We start from the raw sequence: 21,531 nt of genomic DNA, 5'->3' as shown, positions 1-21,531 counted from the left end.
CTGTACCCTGACTGATCATGCTGTGTACAATGTCTCAGGACACTGCTAGCTTGGATGTTCTCCCCAGGCTTTGCCTCCTGGGGAGCGTGGCTTTGGGTTGTGGGCACATTATTGACTTTAATCGCTTTTCTTGCATTTCCTTTTCTAGATGCAAATGCTGGACAAGTTTCCGATGGAAGGAGGGCAGAAAGACCCCAAGCAAAGGATCATCCCCTTCCTGCCAGGTAGGAGAGAGGGCTCCAGTAACAAACCATGCTGGTTTTGGCATGGCAGTGACTTTTGTCCTAGTACATGTGTGCATACACATGCTTTAGCTTTTACCTCCTGAACCATCTGAGCATTAGCAAGTTCTTCAGACAGTGCTGTACCCATTAAAACATCTGTAAGTGTTAGCAGAGCACCCTGTGAATGTTAAGCCCTTCCCTACTTGCACAGCTTTTGTCAGGAGCAGCCCCACAGCAGCATGCTTGTTTTTGGGAAGGGCACGGCCAGCATGATGCAGAGCTGAGGATGGTGTGAGGCTCCCCAGGAAATGCTCATTTGCTGTTTTTCCTGTCCCAAGTAATTCAAAGGGCCGTCCAGAGAGAAAGAAGTACCAATTGAATTCCATATGTTAAATCGAGCTGACTGGCAGCCTTGGCTTCCTCCTGTGATGTTTGGGACTGGCAGCTCAAAGACGGGATTTCTGTGGCATGGCGCGTGTCCCGCCAGTCCAACATGCAGCCAAGGATTTGCATGCCCAAGTACCAGATGCAGTGGCCCATTTCAGACTTCGTGGTGGAGAGGATTGCGTGTGGCTGCCCTCTGAGGCTGATGTTACAGGGGGAAGAAAGAGCCCTAATGTGCCATGCAAAAATACCCAGACTGAGGGGACCCTGCGAGCCTTTCGTGCACCCATAGCTAATGTGTTTGACCACAAAGTTGTCTTTACCCCCACCCACAAGTAGCTAATGGGCATATTTAGAAATGTCACGGTACCATAATCACTTCCAGTGACTGTCAGGCTTACTTAATGTAGCCCTTTGTGCTGTGTTCTGCCTCCTGGCTTTTCTAGACACACAAAGACATTCAGTGGGGTTTAGTTTTCTCTGACTGGCTTGAAGAAAATCATTTACACCCCCTTCTGAGAGTAAGAGGATCTTGTCCGGATTTCCCACCGAGGGATTTCTGCTTCTGGCTTGTTCCTTGTGTTGTAACATCAGCAAAAACAAAGTACACCTGACGTTAATACCGAGGAAAAGCCTTTGCTGCACAACCATTCCTGCCAGCAAGGACTGGGGAGAAAAAAAGGAAGCCAAATTGGCAAAGGGCATAACTTGGAAAAATTGGACTTACAGTTTGGCTGCGCTGCACTTGCAAAGAATTCCCACCAAAATGCCGCTATTTTTGGAAGGTAGCATCAGGCTCAGGAAGCCTGCTTGGAGCCCTGCTTCTCACAGCAGACTCATCAATACGTGTTTGTTCTTCTTTGTGTCGAAATAGTTTCCTTTCGCTGAGCAGCATGTCACTGGGATTTCCATGGGAGGAAAAAAGGGAGTTGAAGTTCCCAGAAAATAAAGCCTGGATCTTGTGTAATAAAGCAGTTTGGGGTAGTGAGGATGACCGTCCTCCGTAGGAACTTGTGCATTTGTGTGTTTCTTCTGGAGAGGTGTTTGCCTTTTTGCTGTGGCTCCCTTTTTACAACAGGATTAAATAATACAGTTTTTAGAGATAGTCACATGTTGATGTGGAAAACTTCTAGACCATGCTAGATGCAGAAGGTTTTCTTCATTTTTTTTTTTTTTATTTTTTTTTAAAACTTCTGCAATGGCTGAGAAGAGAGACCATTGATGTACAACAGTTGGCCTCTTTGGGTTTATTCACCACTTGCACTTTCAGGTGCCAGCAAGGGGTAAGGGATGGCTGTGGTGAGAAGATACTAGCGTGGAATGGTGGCCTACCTCTAAGCAGGAGATCGTCACTAGATAGGAAATCTCACATCTCCTTATCCCCATGGGACAGTTTCAGAAGCCCTCTAGCTTCAGGGAAGCTGTGTTATTAGGTGTGGAGGTGGTGGCTTTCCCACGAGCCACCACCTCAGTGAAATTGCTTGCAAGCCATCTGCTTCTGAAAGGACTTCACTTGGGCGTAAGGGAAAGCTTTTTTTCTGGCTGTGCTGGGGGATGTGCTAAGCAGAATGGTTGCTTTCTGCAGCAGTTTTTGGCCTTCCCAGTTTGGGGTGGCGGTGGGTTTTGTACCATGCAGCTGAACCCAGACTTCACCTATCACCTAGGGGTGCCACCTGAGTGAGCTCAGCACACACGGGCCTGGGTCACTCTCCCTGCAAAATGTGCCTCCAGTATGCTCAGAGTCTCTAGGTTTTTGGTTATGTTCAGCTTCTGTGAGCACTGCAGTTTTCTCCCAATCCCATTTTAAGCCACGTTTTTAGCATCTGAATTTCATTACCGATGGAGATTTGGCTCCAGTGACGTACTAAAAGCATGCTGCTGCCTGGGAAGATGGTTGCAGGGTAACGTTAGACATTGCAACCACTGAAATTCTCCAGAGTGCCTCCTGTGACCCTGTGCAGCTCTGGCTTTCTTGGAAAAGTCCTAAACCCCCCAAACTTAAGGTCACCACCACGACCTGAGAAGGTATCATCTGGGTTTGTTTGTCAGGCTGGCTTCCCGGAATGGCAAGAAAGCTCCATGATTACTCCATCCTTACAACATCCAGCCCAGAGGAACTCCATTTCCTTTGTGTCACTTTTTGTTACTGCTGTTTGTTTTGAGGACTTGCTTCTTGGAAATTTGTAGAGACTTTGGGAGTTTCGAAGCAGATCTGTATATCAGAAAGTGCTCTCAGAAACGAATGTCCTTCAGCCCGCACAGCCATAAATCTGGGTTCTCCAAAGGGCAGTGGAGCAGTTGCACTTGAGGGGTTTGGGGTCAGGGCTGTCCCTTCCCAGGTATAAACCCCAACCTGATCTGCAGCACAGCTCGGTGGGGTCAGATTTGGCCTGGCAGCTCCAGCACTGTGCCTGGAAAGCCTCTGCTGCTGTATAGGGGAACGTGAAGTGGACTCTTGGCTACTTTTGCTGGCTTGGAGCCACTGGCACAGCCTGCCCAGCTTCGTGTGGTGTTGAGGATGGCCCTTTGAAACCGTGCTGGCTACACCAGCCAGGGTGCCTGGGATCAGCTGTGGTCCCTGGAGCAGTGTCAGGAGCAGCTGGTGGGAGAGGAGATCCCAGGGGACGGTGTGCTGGGCAGGGCAGGGCAGGCACGACAGCTCCGTCCCCGCTGCAGGAATTCCCATTAAGGGTTACACATCTGCTGGCTGGAGAGATGATGGTATGGAGACCCCAGGAAAGAATGAACTAAGAAAACAAATGAGCTCAGTTGGGCCAGTTGTGTAAGGGCTGTGCCAGATCTTTCAGGAAACAGCTTTTATAAGGAGAGCGGAGCCTTCCAAACGCTGTACAGCCCAAGTGGCCTGGAGCTGATCCTGGCCAGCCTGCTTCGCTGGAAACGTGAACCTCAGCAAGGAGGGGTTGCCTGAGGCTGAGCTAACTGGCTGTAAAATTGCTTTTTAGGAAGCTTTAGCTACAGACAATAGCAAACTCCCAAGAAGGGAGGAGAGCAAAGAGGATTTGGTGGGATCAGTTTAGAAAGCAGAATGATGCCTCCTTTCTGCTCCCTTCCCAGCCCGCTAACCTGCTTGGCACAGGTATCAGTGCTGGCCACATCCTTTAGGGCTTTTCTCCCAGGACAACTCTGGGGATGCTGATAGCTCCCCACAAAGGCTTCATGCAGGAGGTAGAAGACAACTCGTCCCTGGTCCAGCTGTGGTGCCTGACTTTCTCACTCCCACTACATCAGAGCTGGAGGTGTACAGAGGTCTTAGTTGCTATTTTCTGCTCTAGCAAGATGTGCCTCTGCCATAGCAATGTTGTACGGACAGTCCCAGGCTCATTTGCAACCCATAATCTGTATTTTTCAGCCTAAAATTTGTTGCTTTATCTGTAGGGTTTCAATGAATCCTGCTGATATGCAAGCAGAGTCCTACGTGGAGGCAGTTGCTCTGCTCCTGACCTTTGAGCTGTCTTTAAACAAACCTATCTCGTGTCTTTCTCCATTACGTGGCCCAGCAGACCCTAGGAACGATGGCCTTGGGAATGTTTTGCTCCAGGGAACTCTTGCATTTCTCAGTGAGCTCCTATATGGATGGTTTGTAATAGGGCTTTTGGGAGATTTTGGGGCTTCTTTCCAACTGGTTCCACTCTTACTCATAAAGAAAAGCTGCTGAGTCTGATATGATAGCCAGAATTAGCCAGGATTTATTAAGCTGGGGAGCTGCCTTTCCTCCTTTTATTTTTTCAACCTTTTGCCTTTTCAGAAATGTATTTTATTTTTGTTTCTGGTAGCAAGGAAGTCAAGATACTGAGGTTTGCTGCTGAACTTGGGAAGAAAAAGCAGCTTCTCTTGCATCATCAGACTGTCCCAGTGGTGCCCTGAGGAGCCTCACTGTTTTAGCCCAGACCAAAATCCTTCTCGTGTACCATAGGTGACCAGCAGCACCCACAGGAGCCTCAAGGGCTCCTTTTTTCTTCCATGGAGGTTTCATCTCTTCAGACCTATTCCTCTGGCCACTTCATCCAATACCTGAGAGCTTTCTTGCCCCGTGTCTTGTGCTCTGCAGTTCTCTCAGATTACTGGCAAACTAACAGAACTAACTGTGCTCTTCCCAGCATGATCTCAGCCCGTGAGCTTGACAGAGGCCCTGTTGAGCTCACCTTCATTTCACAGATGCACAGGACTCCGTGCTCGGGTTATTCCCATGACAGCCATGGAGGTGCTTGCTGGTCCCCCTCCTTTTCTCCAGGCTGCGTGCTCAGCACACAGCTTTGCCAAACAGATGCTAAGTGCAGGGCTCCTGGAAGTGCTGTCTCCCACGCCTGCTTCCCTGTCCTAGGAATAGCCCACGTAGCTAGCTGGCTGCTCCATGGGCTGGGACTAATTATGTGTACATTTGGGGCTGCCTTTTTTTTTTTTTTTTTTTTTTAAAGTCAGTTTGGAACCCGTGCCAGGCAAAATCTGGATGTGATTTGAAAGGTGCAGAGAAGTAAATTCTTTCCGAGGCAGTGGGGTGGGGGAAGTGGGGGGAGTCCTTCAGGGTAAAGCGAGAGGCACAGACGTTTTTCCAGGCTGGAAATCTCTGGCTTCGCTCGCAGCTGTGATCAGCAGGATGATGTGTTTAAGGTTCTCTGCCCATCCAGCTTGCTTGAGACCCAGTAACAGCCTTTGGATCAAGAGGAGCCTCAACTATTTTGCTGACTGAAAAGCCCCTGCATTGTTTTCTTCTGCTTCTTGCTCCTGTCTGGAGAATTCACATGGGAGGGGACAATTTGCACAGCCCTCTTTCCTTACCTGTTAGTTTGGAGAGATTAACTCCTCCTGTGGCCTGCCTGCTCTATTTCATCCTGCATGAGACCTACAGTCCTTATCAGCGCTTTCCCCATGCTGTTCTCTGACACGTTGCAGCCCCTGATGGATCCCCAAGGCAGCGGGGCTGTGCTGCCTGCATCGCTTCGCGCCCCCCTCCCGTGCTGCTGCAGCACCCTTTGCTCTCAGACAATCAGATAAAGCACAGCAGCTTTGATCAGCCACAAAGAGGGGTTTCTTCCAGGCTCTGCTCCAGCAAGTTCACGGCTGGATGGGGAGTAAAAGCCAGCAGGCTGTCCCCATGTGTCCTGGCCCAGCTGTGTTGGTCGCAGCTCTGTTGCAGTGGGATTTTGGGGGAGAAATTGCAGGGATTGTGGAAAAGAAAGGCTTGAAGGAGAGGTTTGGAGAAAACTTTCCAGGAGAAGTCTCCCCAGGATGAGGCGCAGCATGGGGCAAAGAATGGGGGTGCTTACTGCAGAATTTGTTGATTTGCTGGCGGTGTGAGGCAAGCAGAAGTGCTCGTCTGGCTGCAGTGATGGAGGGAGGGGAATGTCCCTATGGAAAAGGGGAAGAAAAGAGGAGTGCCTCTGTGGTGGTGGGACATAGAGCTTTATAACCGGGGAGCATCACATCCCAGCAGGCTGTGAGCTGCATGCACTGGCTGATGGAGTCTCAGAGCAGTACCAAGGCTCTCTGCTGTGGCTTTCCAGGCTTCACACCAAGCAGGGCAAAGAACAATATCGGCTCCCTCCTGTCAGCCCAGAGCTCAGGGCGGTGAAAGAGAGGAAATGGAAGCACTGACACAAAGGGAGCCCCGAGCTGGTCAGATCGTATCAGCAGGTCAAAAGGGGAGGGAGAGGAGGTCGGGCAGGGCAAAGGGAAGGGGGGAAGGGGCAGGGCGAGTGCCCGCAGCGTGTACCCAGGCTGCTTGCAAGGTCTCTGGTTGTCGCTGAGCAGGGGAGACAGGATGCTTGCTGCTGACTCGAGGTCCGTCAGATGTGGCCAGATGTTGGCTTTGTGGTGGGTTGGGGTTTTTTGTTAGGGTTTCCCTCCTTCTTTGTGCCTCTCTGAGTGCCCTCGGTGCTGGGTGCCCCTAGCACTGAAACACCCATCCGGGTGGCCTGGTTGTAAGAACAAACCAAGGTCAACGAGGAGAAAAAATGAGTAAACAAATGCTCAAGTCAGCAGGGGAGCCAGAGACATGGCTTTTGCTGCTGTGTTGCTCTTGAATTTGTCTTGCCTTTGGGTAAGTGGAAGCCCCTACATGGGAAGCCACCTCTGAGGAGCACAGCTGGTGCTGGCAGCAGCACAGGTGCCAGGGGCTGGAGGGGAGCAGCAGGGCAAGAACTGGCATTGATTGCCCTTGGGATTTCTCCCCTTTGATGAATCCTGTGCTAAGGGCTGCCCCTTGTGTCCTGCCCCTTTCCTGGGCTGGTCATGGGGCCAACAGGCAGCTGGGGAACTTCTCCTGGATATTGCAGCAGAAGTCCCTCACTCGTCCCAGCTGCTTCTGTGTTGGGTATAAAACACCTGGTGATTTCTCGAAAGCTCTGCGTTTGACTTTGATGTCCTGTTGCTATAAATATTTACGGTGTCTTACTTTTTTTCTAAATTAAACTTATCCTTGCTACTCCAGAGCAATCCTACACTAATAAATGAGTCTGCATGGCTTAATTCTCCCCAGCAGCTGCAACCAGCCAAGAGGTGTGCAAAACGTGACATCAGGTATAGACAGGGAGCATCCTCCCACTGCTGCACTGAAGACCAGTGAAGAGAGACTTCATTTGCTCTGATCTTGAAGGAGTTGTGTGTATTTCAGCTCTTTTTCAGTTTTATTTCCTCTAACTGTAAAGGATGGGTTGTGCTGCTCAGACTTCTCCGATGGAGAATAATAATACTGCCAGGCTGCGCTCAAAGAACATATGCTTGCAAGACACCTAACTTCTGCTGTGAAACAAATACATATCGAGCAAGGCAGGTGCGATGCTTTAGTGAGATTACAGTTACAGTAGGGTAATGTAGCACTTCATAAATGCATTCACCGAAATAAAGTGTTGTATATTAATCTGGAGAAAGAACACTTCCTAAATTGCGCATAAAGGTGTATTTTGCTGCGCCTCCTTGGGCAGTGACTTTTCTTGTGCTAACAGGGAGACTCATTGCTCTGTTTGTGCATGCATAACCTTGTGTGTAGGAATATATGAAAAACTGATCATTTCTAAGTGCTTGAGTTACACCATGATTGAGAAGGTGCTGAAGTGGAGCCTGCAGTGGCAGTGACCTTACCAGCTGCTGGAAACCTACACTACTCAGCAAGACGAGCAGAGCTGCCTGCCTTTGGGTTTTCTGTTTTTACACCTCATGCTGAAGCTGAGGGCAGGAGCTACAGCAAGGAGGGATGCAGATATGAGATGAATAACCTCAGATGTTTCTCTTGCATTATATGGTCTTCAGCCCCATGAAAAACCCCAGAGGCAGCACTGTTGTTCCCATTTTGGAGGTATGGTCTATGGGAAGAGAGCCCAGGAAAATGTCCTGTTAGCCCAGGAGGGGAGGAAGCAGTTTCCTGCTCTCTCCTGCCTTTCAAGTCAAGGATTTAAATAGCTGTATTTGGCAGCACTGAAGGGTCTATAATTATGTTAATTAAGCATTTTGATGGAACAACAGCTTTCTGTTAGAAAATAAACTTCATTGTTGAAAAATACTAGATCTAAAGCAAATCAAGAAATGAGCTGGGTTTCCTGCTGGTTTTTGTGCGCTGTGCCTGGCCTAATTTAAGATCACTTCAGTTGTTGTGATGCATTTATTCCCTGTAACTATGTTCTTTTTATTATTATTCACTGGCATCTGTTTGTTAAACATTTAAATATTCCCACACCCAGAGTTTGTTCCTTTAGACATTTATAATGTGCCCATCCATCAGGGATTTCATGTTGGCAGATGTAAAAACTAAACAGCTATTCCTTACAATTGGCAGCAAAGCTATCGCGATCCATTCATCTTTTAAAAATCATTCAAATAGAAATCTACACAGCAAATCCACTACGACTGCTAATGAGAAAACTGCTGATCGTTTGTTTGTCTGATGGAAAATAATTGCTATGGGCAAGGTAGGGAGCTCAGACCTACTTGTCGCTCCCTTTCCCTCCCAATCTTTCCAGACAAATTCTGCGTTCCCAGGCTATTCACCCTTCTGAAAGACAGATTGAATAGAGGGGCTTTTTTTTTTCCACTGTATCACAAAGGCTGCCAGACTTGGCTGTGACACACTGCAAGAAGGAATGCATTTCAGAGGAGAGCATTTCCCACCATGAACGTCTGGGTCCCTCGCTGTCAGTGGGACATAAAGGAGAAGCAATCCTTCTGGTATGAGCACATCTGACTCTTTGCATTTCACTTGAGGGCAAGCACAGCTCTAGTACTGAGTGTGATTCCTCTGTGCTCCCTCTGACAGTCCAGTTTTGAAGGCATTCTGCATTAACTGAGCCTAATGAGAGATTTGGCTCCTCCATAAGGTTCTGATTCATGCTCCTTGCAGGCTGAAATATGGTCATTTCAGTTCATCTCTGCTTAAAAAATGTGTTGGCAGGCTGCACGAGTCAGTCATGCTCCAGATCCTGGCCCGGTCATGGAGCAGGGGAGGGTTTTAAAGTTGTGGAAGGTATGTGAGTGGTTAACACAGCCTGTTCACAGGTAACGTGGCAGCATCCAGCCTCTGCTTCCAGCGCTGCCGTGGCCCCTGAGAAGTCTTGCTTGGTGTCTGGCTTCTGGGTTGCCCAGTGGTGACCTCCTTGATAAGTGAAGGGGTTGTACAGACAAACACATCAGTTACTTGCTGTGGGTTTGGTGGTGGGATTAGAAACCCAGGTAGGGGCAAAAAGAGACAAGGCTTTCATGCGGTATAAGAAATGTTGGAAAGAACTTGAAGGAACTTTATCACCCCCTCTCAAAACACATTTTTTTCTGGTTATTGTATTGCAAAGTAGTGCCAGTGTATGTTCCTAGTATTTTGGAAGTTTGAAATCCTACCACATACAGGTCCTTTTGATCACTGAGTCTCTGTATATATCTGTTTTGCTGTCTGCTAATGGCTTTTGTCTCATTAAATGCCAGAGAAGCAGTTCTCTGTGAAAGCAGCTTGAAGCATTTAGGACTCATTAGACTTCAAAGGAAATAGGTCTGTACCACAAGCGAGAGGGGAGGAAGCGGAGTGGCAAGAGGATCCCATTAATGGAGAACAAAAATAAACCCCAGACAGGAAGGAAAATCCTATAGGTCTGACTCAAAGCTGCAGTCCCGACGCTGTGGCTTCGAGGACCGATTCGACACCGGAGCTGCACAGGGAGATCCCCCCTGGCCTGGCTGCTTCCCGCGCTGGAGCTGAGCTCAGAGCCCGTAGCCTGCAGCAGAGGTCACCCTGTAGCAGGGATGTCTGCTTCTCTGGCCAGTGCTGGTGTTTCTGGTGGACTTGTACTCCCACGCCACGTTGCAGACAGGCAGTAAGGTATGGGACACAGGCTTGATAGGGCTGTTCCTCCGTCATTGCCACACTGGTGAGGGGAGATGGGGATGCACTTTGCTGGTAGTTGTTTCCCCTTCTCTCTGCCTAAGCACGCTTGCCACTTTAAATATGCTTTGTTCTAATATTTAATGCACAGGAGGGAATGTGCTTGAGGTACGGTGCTTTTGGTGAGAACGGGATGCACAGGGAAGAAGTCCTGACAGAGCGATTCAGAAGAGTGTCCCTGAGCATTGCATTGACCTGCTCCTCTCTCTTTGTCTCTCCTGTTTCAGGGAAGATCCTCTTCCGCCGGAGTCACATCCGTGATGTTGCAGTCAAACGCCTGATACCCATCGATGAGTACTGCAAGGTAAGGGAAGGTTGCTAGTGTCAAACAAAGATGAAACCACCTTAATCAGGCTCACTTGTGTCCTGGTAGCATATAACAGTGCCCCAGTGCTGGCAGAATGAGGAGCATGAGCTGTCCCTCACCATCAAACCTTTTTGGTGATGAACACCTACCACTGATTATCCCATCTGCTGATCATGTCGTCATAGAGGCAAGGTACAGTTGACTAGGACCTTTCACCAGTAATGCTGAGACAATTTCATCCATACTCTTCAAGAATACAAGACTGTGCTAAGGTGTAAAGCAAATTATAAAGTCAGGGCAGATTTTTTTTGTTGTTGTTGCTGTTGTTTTTTTGTTAGTATTTTGTTTTTCCCCATTAAAAAAAAAGTCCATAAAAAACTGTTTTACACAAAATGCACCCTGTCTCATCACGTCAAAGAATTACATTCCCAGCAGCCATGAAATGGTCTGGAGGCAGGACTGGTACTTCTGGAATCCATTACACATGCAGTTGAAAACATACACAGACTGCAAAATCTGAGGGAGAAAACAGGGAAACAGTGAGTTTTTTGTTATGTTCCTCAGGTGCAGGAGGTGTAGCAGTGACTGTGGCCTAGGACTTTGCATGGCAGGAGGGACTGTGGGTGTGGGGCCTCAGCCAGACCTAGGGAAGAGTTGTTGTGGCTGCAGGAACCACATTCTTGTAAAGAATTTATCTTTACAAGGGTAAAGATAAATTAGTGAACACATCTTGATAGCTCTGCAGTGGGGCTGGGGGTGAAAACCATGGAGGGCCAGGACAGGAGATGACAGCCAAGTGATGGAGATGTGGTGCAAGGTGCACGTAGACCTGTGAGCTCCAAATGGAGCAGCACCAGGGAAGCTGACGGTGCAGATAACTTGGCTCCAGCCAGCAGTGTTCAGCCCCTTGTCTTCCAAGTCACTGAAACGTGCCAGCTCCGCACAGACACAGACAGCCGTAAATTTAATTTTTGAGAAGAAAAAGTCCCTAAATGATGAGATGCTGCAGCTGTCTGTTTCAGAACGATGCCACTAATGGCATAAAATATAATGAATCCATTTGACTTAACAACTGGAACATAATGGCTGATGGTATATGACCCACTTAGAGAGCTGCTGTCTCCTCCCCCCCTTAATGCATTTCCAAGTAATAACACGCACACTGGGCCTGGCCTTCCCGATGCTGCTCAGCTGAAAAGCTGCTGCTGAGCTCCAAGGTGGGTGTGGGACTGAAGAGCTGCAGAGACGTGGGATGAGCAAGGAGCTGGTGGGAGCAGAGACATCTCCTCCAGGGCACGTAGCACTGCAGGGCTGAGGCGTGGGGGTCCCATCCTGCTCTCCCTGCCGTGGTTATTGTCGGAGGTGGATGTTGGGTGTGCTCGGAGTGTGGTGGCGCAGAACAGAAATAAAAAGTCTCCCCCAGCCTGCTGAAGGAGAACTGAGGGTTAAGCAAGCCTGTTGTAAACAGGTTCCTGCAGAAAACTGCATAGGAATGTTTGTGCTTTCTTGCCATCCCCTGGCGGAGTCAGGAGGTGTCTTCGTTCTCTGGGAGAGCCCTGGAAAGGGGGGTGAGGTTTGGGCTGGAAGCAGGTGAGGGGAACAACAAAGGAGGGAACCACTGCTTTCAGAAGGCAGCAGAAGTCTGAACTTTCTTCCCGTTTTTTCTAGTTTACTCTCTGTTCTGCACTTGTTGGTGTTTCCCCTGAAGTGGGCTTCTGAGAAGCTGTTAGTGGGGTGTGGATGGAGGATTTGCAATGCTGTAATGTTCTAGCCCAACAAGACTGGGTGAACCTCTTAAAAAAAAAAAATCCCTGCTAGAGAATAATCCATTCTCACACCCTGGAAAATGGATTTTGGTGCAATAAGGTGTGTTTGTCCAGCAAATGACCAAAGTGACTTGCTGTGGTTCTAACACCATGGTCTGAAGCCGTGTGCTGACAGCCCTGGCCAGTTCACTCTTTGGACGTCAGAGCCAGAGGTGGGACAGACATCACGCTATTCATGTCCCTGTTTTTGTGTTTGTGGCCACAGTGCTGTAGTCCATGGCCAGCTGGGCTGCAGGGTGGCCTGCTTGACTCAGCCACAGCTGCACCCACTGAGTCAGCGCTGGTTGGGCTTCCTGCAAGACGTCCTGAAAAATGAGCCGTGGGTCTTACCTTCTGTGCTCCCAGCGCAAGATGTTTTCTGTGACCGTTCCCTGCTATCAGAGGACGTGTATCCCTTCTCCAGGCTGCAGAACAGGGGTGATTTTTCAGCACAGGGGAAGTTGTGTAGGTCACGGGATGCTTGGTGTTGGGGAGTGCTGCCCACATGGGGATGGCATCCATGCAAAGCCTGGTCTTTGGATAGCCCTTCCCTGCACACAAAACCCACGGAGTGAGTGCTTTTCTCTCTCTTGTGTCTCTCACATGATCCTGTTTGCAGCAGGGCTGTGATTAGTGGTCTGACTGTCTGCTGTGCTGGCAGCGAATGACCGTGTGCTGAATGGCTGGAAGGGCTTTGGGGGCCCAGCAATTAGGTCAGGATGGAGCCACATCTGATCTTGTGGTAACCCCAGGGCTTTGCAGATGTGGCTTTGTCTCTGATACAGAAGGGAGTGGAGATTCAGATTGCCCACACTCCTTTCGTGAGACTGCTGTGACAGCAAATGGAGGGTGGGGGAACTGAATAGAAAATCGGTCAAACATCTGCTCCAGCTTGGGAAGCAGGGCTGCAGCATTGCTCCCTGATTCAGATCTTCAGTTGCATGTCAGTTTTACTTTTCCAATCACCCGTGGCCCTATTCCTGTGAGCAGGGACCAGCACAGCGCTCTGCAATGCCATTACCCGGTCTCCCGTGCTCTGAGGCTCCTTGCTCAGTCCTGATGGCAGCGTTTCACATCACCTGTGTCTCTGTTTCACCTGCAGGCCCTGATCCAGCTGCCTCCCTACATCTCGCAGTGTGAGGAGGTTCTGCAGTTCTTTGAGACCCGACCCGACGACTTGACGCCCCCCAAAGAGTAAGTTGGGTGGGTGGCTGCTGCCACGGGAGTGGTGATGAAACACACTGCCTCCAACTTGCCAGCATCCAAGTATCTGACGTGCTTTGACAGTTCCCCCCAGGAGTCACAGATCTGGGATTTGGCTGGTTTCTTGGAGAGGGAATGGGGGCTGCAAAGCTTGAGGTGGATAGCTCCACACCTTCAGTCAAGTCCTGGTGTGGTCTTCCCCAGCAGGGAAGTGGATGTACTTCTCCGGGACCCCATCAAGTATTAATTTCCCCCAGTGACAGCCAGACACATTGCCACTTTCTGTTCAATGAAATGCTGGTTTCAGAAACATGGTCAGGCTGAAAAGCGTCATTTCACAGGGCAGCAACCAGGCTGGGACTGCGCGTCCTCTGCCTCGTTTGAAGGCTCTCTCCCTTAGTAATGTCTGTGAGCCCCATCCTTAACCACTCCTGACTTTTTCCATGCAAAACAAGGAATGTTTGCAAGGAATCTCGCGTGCCTTACGCAACTCTGTGTGGTTATAAGTCTTGTGACTGTGAGCTACTTTGGCCAGGAGCCACCCATCTCTTACTAATCACAAGCAGCATAAATCTGAGCAGCCGCCTCCATCTCCCGCTATGCGGCTCGCTCTTTATGCTGCATGTGACACTATGTGCGGCTCTACCAAAGGTTGAGCAACGGAGGAGGCTTGATTAATTGTGCAAGGAAAGGCAATAAATTGATTTGACATCATTCCCTATTGGAAGGGTGCGGAGGTAGATAAGGGATTTTGTTTTTCTGCTCTGAGCAGGAGCACTGAGTCTTTCGGGTCTCCAGATAGGTGTTATGTTTGTGTGGATTCTGTCTTCTCCATGGGTTTTACATTTTATTCGTTTGTTCACTTTAATTCCCCCTTCCCCCATCCCTGCTTTCCTCCTTTGGCTTCTGTTTCTAGTACTTGGCCTGTCGTCATTCCTTCTGCAGCTCACAGTCACTTGATGAGATTGGTCTGAGGGCCCCGCAGCCCATTAACTAATTGCGTGCTGTCAGCTGCTGCTCGCATCCATCCTGCCCCGCTATTGCTCACCACTTAATCTGCCAACCTGATGGGCGTCCCTCAGCAAAGGTGGCAGTTCAGGGGCAAGCAAGAGACAGAACAGCAAGACGAGCTTGCAAAGACACTGAGGGAGGGTTTATCATGGGGGTTAACAGCCCCTGGGGCTGTTTCAGGGCATGGGGAGCTGCCTGTGTGAGCCTGAGCCCTGCATGAGAAGACGATGAGCTGCTCTGCAAAGGGAGTCACCTACTGGAGCTGCCTCTAGCTGGGGCAACAGCATGCACAGGAGATTGCAGGGCAGCTTCAGTCCTGCACCCACTCTTCCCACCTTTCCTTTTGTCTCACAGGCTGAGCCAGATGCTGGCCTGAAATCAGGTGTGGTGGGGCTGGGGCCAGGACAAGGAGCACGCTCAGGTGTGGAGACCTTCAGGTGCTGAGCATCAGCTCAGAGCGGTGCAGCTGTCTGTGGCTGTGTTTGCTGCTCCTGGCTACCTGGCCAAGCAGCAATCAGTGCCATGTCCTGCTCATCATCTCCCTGCTTTGCGTCCCACAGAACTAACCAGAGGTAGAGAGAGGAGGCACCAGCCCGAAATATAATCCAAAGCATGTGCTTCTGTCACAAGATCCAACCTTGGATACATCCTGCGGTGTCCTGCAGGACACTTCTGGGGTGCAAAATTGCCCTCGGTGCAAAACTGCTGTGTGTTTGACCTTTGGAGTGCTGGCAGATGAGCTGGTGAGGCACCGCTGAATCTGGTGGTGGGCTGCGCTGCCTCCCCTGCCTGCTGCTCTCCTGAGAGGAGACTTTGCAGCACGCAGAAGGATTTAGCAGGTGACTCCTGTCCGTTCGCCTCCAGCAGCAAAATGCTACAGCATCTCAAGGACGTCTCTGTTGTGTTCCATATCCCAGCCTGAATGCCGAAGGGGTATTTATTAGCGACAATTCAAAATGCTAATTAATAAAAGTCCTTGACTCTCTCCTCTGGAGAGATTGGTGGGAGCCCTTTCCCGAGCCCTGAGCGCTGGCACGCGGCCAGCCTACCCCTGACGATAGGAGAGCTGTGATAGACGGCGGGGCTGCATCAGACGTGCTGGCGTGTCTGGGGTTTGGCCGGATGTCATCATTCATAAGGCAGATAAATACTTCTCTCCGAGAGTTTGAAAGGGAGCCAGGCCATGAACGAAGAATTTTAAAAAAAAATAATAAAAATAAGCAAACATTTTTTTATGCTGGGTGGCTGGAAGGTGGGAATGAGGGAGGAAAAAAAGGTCTGCTCAGCATGCTCTGTGCCAAGCCAAGCAGCCGCTCTCATGGCACCACGGCCAGAAGCCTTCAAGCTCCTTGTCCCCTGTCATTTGTCTTGCCTGGCTGATGCCCCAGGGCTTGTCCTGGGTCACAGCACGGAGCAGTGGCTGTTGGAGATAGGGACGTGCCCTGGGGTGCTCTGGATGCAGCCTCTGCTTTCCTTTTCCTGGGTTATGCAGAGAGGATCCACCCATCTCGCACCATGCTGAGATGTGCAGCCACGTTCAAGAGCTGCAGCTGACTGCAGACTGTAGAGCTCTGTTTAACTGCAAAGGGTGAATGTAGTCCTTGGATCTGGCAGCGTTTGGGAGTGGAAAGAGGAGGCTGGACAGCCCGTGCATCTATCCCTGGGCGCCTCTTGTGTCTGTTTTCCCCAGTGCTGGAGCTCTTCCTGGGCTGACCCAGGCTTTGCTTGTGCTTCCCAGCAGTGCAAAGTGCCCTTTGGTGTCTGTTCGATGCTGTTGGGAGCACCAACAGAATAAAAATCTTAGTCTCTAACTCACTCTACAACCCCCCAGCCCTGCCACTGGCATGTTCAAAGAAAGATTGAGGAGAAGGGGACTGAATGGAGAGGGAAAGAGACAAATGCATCCTTTTTCCCCCCGTTGCTTCCAGTTGGGCAGTAGATCAGAGCCCAAAGCCGAGCTGAGACAAGGAGTCTCCAGCAGTTGGGGGGTGGAGGAGGGAGGTGAAGCCCTTGCTCCATCCCCTCCGCACACACCCGCCAACTTTCCAGCGTCCTCCTGCCCACAGGGACCACTTCAAACAGGGGAGCGGACTGAGGCTGTGGTGTTTCCACTGGCAGAGATGCCTGGTGGCTTTTGTGACGTGGCTCCCTGTCCAGCAATCTGTGGACGGGATAATTCAACCCCTTCTGCCTCAGAGGGCCGCCCAGTAGTGGGTAGGAGCGGGCTTGTAATCTGGAGGGATTGATTAAATTTGGGAAAAAGTGGGTCTGCAGGGATGGAATGGAGGTGGGGGAGAGAAGGACAGAAATAGTTATGGAAAGAGAAATCATCCAGAAACTTAGCTGTCGGTGGGTCTGTGGGGTTTTTCTGCCGGTGATGGATGAAAGCCATAGTTTCAAAGGAGAGGAATCATCAAATTCCTGCTCACCGCATATCTCAGCAGGTCTGACCAGCAGCAGGATGCCTGACTGTTGAGGTGGGAAGTTGCCATGTGTACCCCCTCACCCCTCACCCCCCCTTTTTCAGTTTAAAGCAGTCGTTTAACCACAGCACAGAGCTGCCGGGGTAAGGCTGGGGAAGGCTGAGCTGCTGGGCACAAAGCCACTGCTGAGTCAAGGCATTTAGCTGCTCGCGCTCCTCGCCAGCTGAATTTCTGCTCTGCCACATGCAGGAGCCCAGGTTAACTCTGTAGTGAAGCAAGGTTCTGAGGGGTCCTTTAGTAATTGTCGGTGCTGTGCAGGCGAGGAGCACTGGGGAAGAAGCCATCATCTGCTGCCCAAGGGCCGTGGAGCTACACAGGAGGTAACCTGGTCGTGAGAGGCATCTTTCATTAAAACTGCTTTCTTTTTTTTTTTGTAGCTGGGCATCCTGTCTTGTAAAAGGCACTAGAAGTTGTTTTGAACCTTTCAGCGTACAAAGCCAATTCCTTTTTATTTTCCCTCCAGTGGGAGCACAGGCACCTGTAGAGCAAATTTGTTGTCTGTTACTGTGCTTGAAAGACGTCCTCGTGCGCTTCTCCTCACGCGCTCTGCATTCACAGTTTCAAAGCTACCGGCTTCAGGAGATACCAGTGTTGTCTCTAAAATATGTAAATTCCTCTTGTCCTTCTTTCAGACAGCTTTTCCCTTAGGTTCTAAGTGTTCCCAAACCCAATGAGTCTCCTGGAAAGGGAGGGTGGTGCTGTATGTCCGGCACGTGCCCCTTGGCAGCCCCCACAGCACGCCGAGGCTTAGTGCAGGGTCGGTGTGGGGACCAGGACCAGCACCCCACTCTTTAAAGGCCTTTTAGTAGGGGATCATGACCTCTGCACGAGCAGATGGCAGTGGAGGTAGATTATGTGGCTCACCATGGGGTTGCCCCTGTGCCCGTCCTGCCTTTGGAGACCCCAGGTGGGTGTTTTCCTGGGGAGCTTCAGCTCCTGCTCCCTGGTGCTTGCTGAGGCTGCTCGGCTTTCCCAGCCCCTACCACCCCAATGCGTGCACTGGGAGCAGAGCCCTGCTCCTGCTAGCTGGGCTGCGTGGTGGTGGGAGCCGCAGGAACACCACCTCTGATTTGCCTGGTCTGCAGATGAATGAGAAATTCATCTCCTCCTGCTGAGCAAACATCCTCCAGGAAATGCGTTGTGCGCATCGTTTTGGCTGCTGCTTCCCAATTTGAGCTGATCTGCAACTCTCAAAGCGAGACCTGGTGGCTTTTTCTGTCCTTGTTTTAGCTGGCAGCTGCTGAGCGTCCTGGGAGCAGCAGGGCCGCAGGTTTGTGCTCAGCTCTGGAAGCCCCTTGGGCTGGGACACGTCCCCTCTCCTGGCAGGAGAGCTTCCCAGCCCTCCTGGGTCCCTGCTCACTGGCAGCAGCTTCTACTGCCACACTGTACATCGATACACACCAAAGATGCTGGAAACAGAGAGAGAAAGATAAAACAAACAGCATTTTGATTCTGGTGCTGTCTTCTGGCTCTGTCACTGAGCTCCAGACAAGCCTCCCTGAGGATTTTCACCCAAGGCACTGACCTGTGCTTCAGTTGTGCCTGCCTGGGAGCCTGATTGGCACTCAGGGACAGGATCCCTTCACGGGGCCTGGAGCCCACCCGGAGCTCTCTGTTCCCCTGGGGCACCTGCAAAATGTCCCCATCAGTTTGGCTGCCCTGTGTGGCTACAGCTTTGCAGTTCCCCTGGGCACACTCGGGGCAAGTTCCAGTTGCAGCAGGGCCACTGACAGCAGCCAAAGTCCAGGGCAACTTTTAGAAATCATTTTCTTTCCCTAATGGACGTGCAGGCTCCATCTGAGCTCACATCCCCAGCTTGCATTCCTGCTATTTCTCCGAAACAGCCCTTGGCTACAGAGCGAGGATTTGGGAGTGTTTCAAGGGCAATCCAGCTCTGCTGCTGGGGATGTTTTCATTGCTGGGGTGGAGGACTGAAGGAGGTGCATGGTGATGAGCTGGGGCATGACCAGAGGAGCAGAGTATGTTATGCCTGCAGCAAACCTCACATTCGCTGTTTATTTTTCTTTATTTTTCTATTTATTTATTTATTTTTATTTCTAATGTTTCTATTAACACTGAGGTTCTGGTGCTGGGCAGTTGAGTGGGGTGGCGATGGCATTCACAGTAATGGATCGCCTCCTGCACCCAGACTGACGGGGACTCCAGGCAGTCACCAGCTCCAATAAATCAACAAAGAGACTGCTGGGCCAAAATGAGAATCAAGACGGCTGTGATCAGCTTGTGCCAGCTTGTCTCCATACGTGTGATTGAGAGGTCCTGCGTAGGGCCACTGTGCCAGCAGCCTTGGCGGGTGAAAGATTTGTGTGAGGTCCAAAGCACCAGGAGACGATGCTAGACTGAAGTGTGTTTCCACCAGTGTAACAGAGAGCAAATCTGGTTCTTTCTCTTATTTCCATAAATATGAGCAGATTTATAACTAGTGTCTCCCTGAAGCAAGTCTCTTTCCTTCCTAGCTTCCCCGTAGCTTTTCATGTGCTTACCTTTCCTTGTAGCTGAGCTGTGCCAGGAGCAAAAGTTTTCCTTGTAACCCTTGTGTGGTGTTTTGGGGGGTGACAGGGGCATCAAATCCTGTGCCAGGTGACAGGGATTTAACAGAAAATCGGGAAGCTCAGGTCCCTGCTGCAAGATGGAGTGGCTGCCCCATGTAGGAAGCCTTCCAGTCACTTTTGCCTGTAAGCTAGAGCTCCCTGAGTTGATGGATGTTGACTTGGGTAGGGAGGCTTGTTGGCTTGTGGCTTTTGAGCCATGTCCTGCTATCCAGACAAATTACAGCTTGTATAATGAATTGTTTGTTTTGCAGTTCTGCTGGTGCCTACGTGCAGATTCACCAGGAGCTCGGGCTAGATCTCAGCTCCAAAATAGTGGTCTCCCTCCCTCACGGCTGAGAACTGTCTTTCCTAGCTGATAATAGAATGAAGTATTAACAGGGTTGAAACATGATTTGCTCCAGTGTAAGCTCCTTGCATGGAGAAAGCACTTGGTTTTCTGTGCTAGCAGGGCACAGGGCAGCCTTCTGAGCCCAAAGGTTTGGCTCGGATAGCTCTCCAGTGGTTAAATACAGGACTGGCACAGGCACTGCAGTTTGGGTGACAGGGGCCCTTTCAGTCCTTTGTGGAACATTTGCTAAACATCAGTTCTCTTAAACAGGAGCCCTGTTGTACCCCGTTTCTCACTCTGTCTTGCTCGCATAAACCTTGCTAAGGCTTCTAACATCTCCACGCTTGCTGAGTGGTTTCTAGCAGAACTTCCTCCTGATAGCTATTTTGATGACTTCGCTGTATTATGGAAGGATATTTTCTTTTCATTTTTTATTTTTTTTCTTTACAAGAGCAAGATTTTTCTATGGGGAGTGTTTTCTTGGCATGGTGACTTCAGACCCATCTCACCCTGATTGTGGGTCCTGCGTGGATGGTGCTGCAGCAGCTGGAGCTGTCGTCCTCGTGTGTGCGCTCTGCTGTCCCTCTCCCTCTCTGTGCCCTGGCTGGGGCAGTGGGACACCATGGGTGGTGCTGAGGTCTGTGAGCGCTGTGCCATGCCAGAGCCTTCCTCCCAGGACCCTCCTGTGGGATCTTCCTTCCCCAAGTCCCACTGCACAGCCACCGCAGAGCCATCCCTGCAGCACAGCCGCCTTCTTAGCTAAGCAGCCACCAACCCCGAGTGCTTGCTTAAAGTCAAGCAAGCTTGTAGCAGCTCCTCTCTAGACACTGTCCTAGCCTTCAGGGCTTTCCTGGTTTTATAATTAGCATTTCTTGCCTGAATTGTGATCCTGTAAGCCTGTGAAAACTCTCAGCATCCACAACATCCTGCAGCAAGGTTAACAGCTTTATATGTATCATTGAAGAACAGCCTGCTTCTGTTTGTTTTAAAGAGTTTTAAGTCAGATTCCCATTACACGGGAACCTTTTAAGTGAGATTCCCATTACACAGGAACCTTTGCCTTCAGTGTTCCTGACAATGGACTGGGAAAGTCCTGGGAAGAGTTTGGAGAGCCATTGCTGGGTTTTACCTCTCGGGGAGCTCTGTGGGTTCACACTGTCATTACTGTGTACTTGCAGTCATGCTGTGACTGCCTGGTTCATCTGCACAGCACGACTGTTGTGAGGGTGAGAGTTAAATGAGTTTCCCAGTGGCAGGCAGTGGCCTTTCCTCCTCCTCTGCCTGAGCCACCGGTTTCCAGGAGGCCGTGCATGCAGGCTCTGCTGCGTGCCTTTCTCTGCTCCGTGGGGACCGGCGGAGGAGGAGGAGATGCTGCCGGGAGTCTGTTGCTGTTTCCTGTCTTGTCTGAGCTCCTGTCCCCTCCGAGGTGGTGGGCCGGGGCTGCTGGTCTTCAGACCTGCGGCTCTCTGCATCCGTGCCAGAAACAACCCAGCAGCAAAGTGAAATTGCAGCTCCTTCCTTGCCCCCTCACCCAGACAGAGCAGGCGGCGAAAGGAAACGGGGGGATGAGTTAGAGTAAGAAGTTTAGCAGATGGCAGGGGAAATGCAGCAGCTCTTTCCATCAGGGTGATGCAGTGCCCACCTGCCATCTCCTACGTGCCTGCCGGGCCTTGCTTCTCCTCCCTGCCCCACAGCAGCCCATGGTGGCTGAGGGCTGCCCCGGCCCCGTGCCTGCTCATCAATGAGCTCGGATTTAGCTCTGCACTTTGGTCTCTGCTTAGAAATGTATTTGAGCTGCACTGTCCCTTAGATTCTTCCTTGGTGTCTGCATCAGGGA

The 21,531-nt window shown here is 50.6% G+C and overlaps 1 protein-coding gene across 5 annotated transcripts in view; it reads left to right on the top strand.

The window, feature by feature from the left end:
* SH3PXD2B (SH3 and PX domains 2B) overlaps window positions 1-21,531 on the top strand; it is a 70,534-nt gene that overhangs the window by 32,248 nt on the left and 16,755 nt on the right. For all 5 annotated transcript variants that reach the window (XM_068698247.1, XM_068698248.1, XM_068698249.1 and 2 more), the window contains 3 exons: window positions 149-224; window positions 10,215-10,291; window positions 13,202-13,293. In XM_068698247.1, coding sequence (XP_068554348.1) covers window positions 149-224; window positions 10,215-10,291; window positions 13,202-13,293 — 245 coding nt within the window. The remainder of the gene's footprint in view (window positions 1-148; window positions 225-10,214; window positions 10,292-13,201; window positions 13,294-21,531) is intronic.

Source organism: Anas acuta, chromosome 14 (genome assembly GCF_963932015.1).
Source record: "Anas acuta chromosome 14, bAnaAcu1.1, whole genome shotgun sequence".
Taxonomy (NCBI): domain Eukaryota; kingdom Metazoa; phylum Chordata; class Aves; order Anseriformes; family Anatidae; genus Anas; species Anas acuta.
This window is presented reverse-complemented; position numbering and strand designations above follow the sequence as displayed.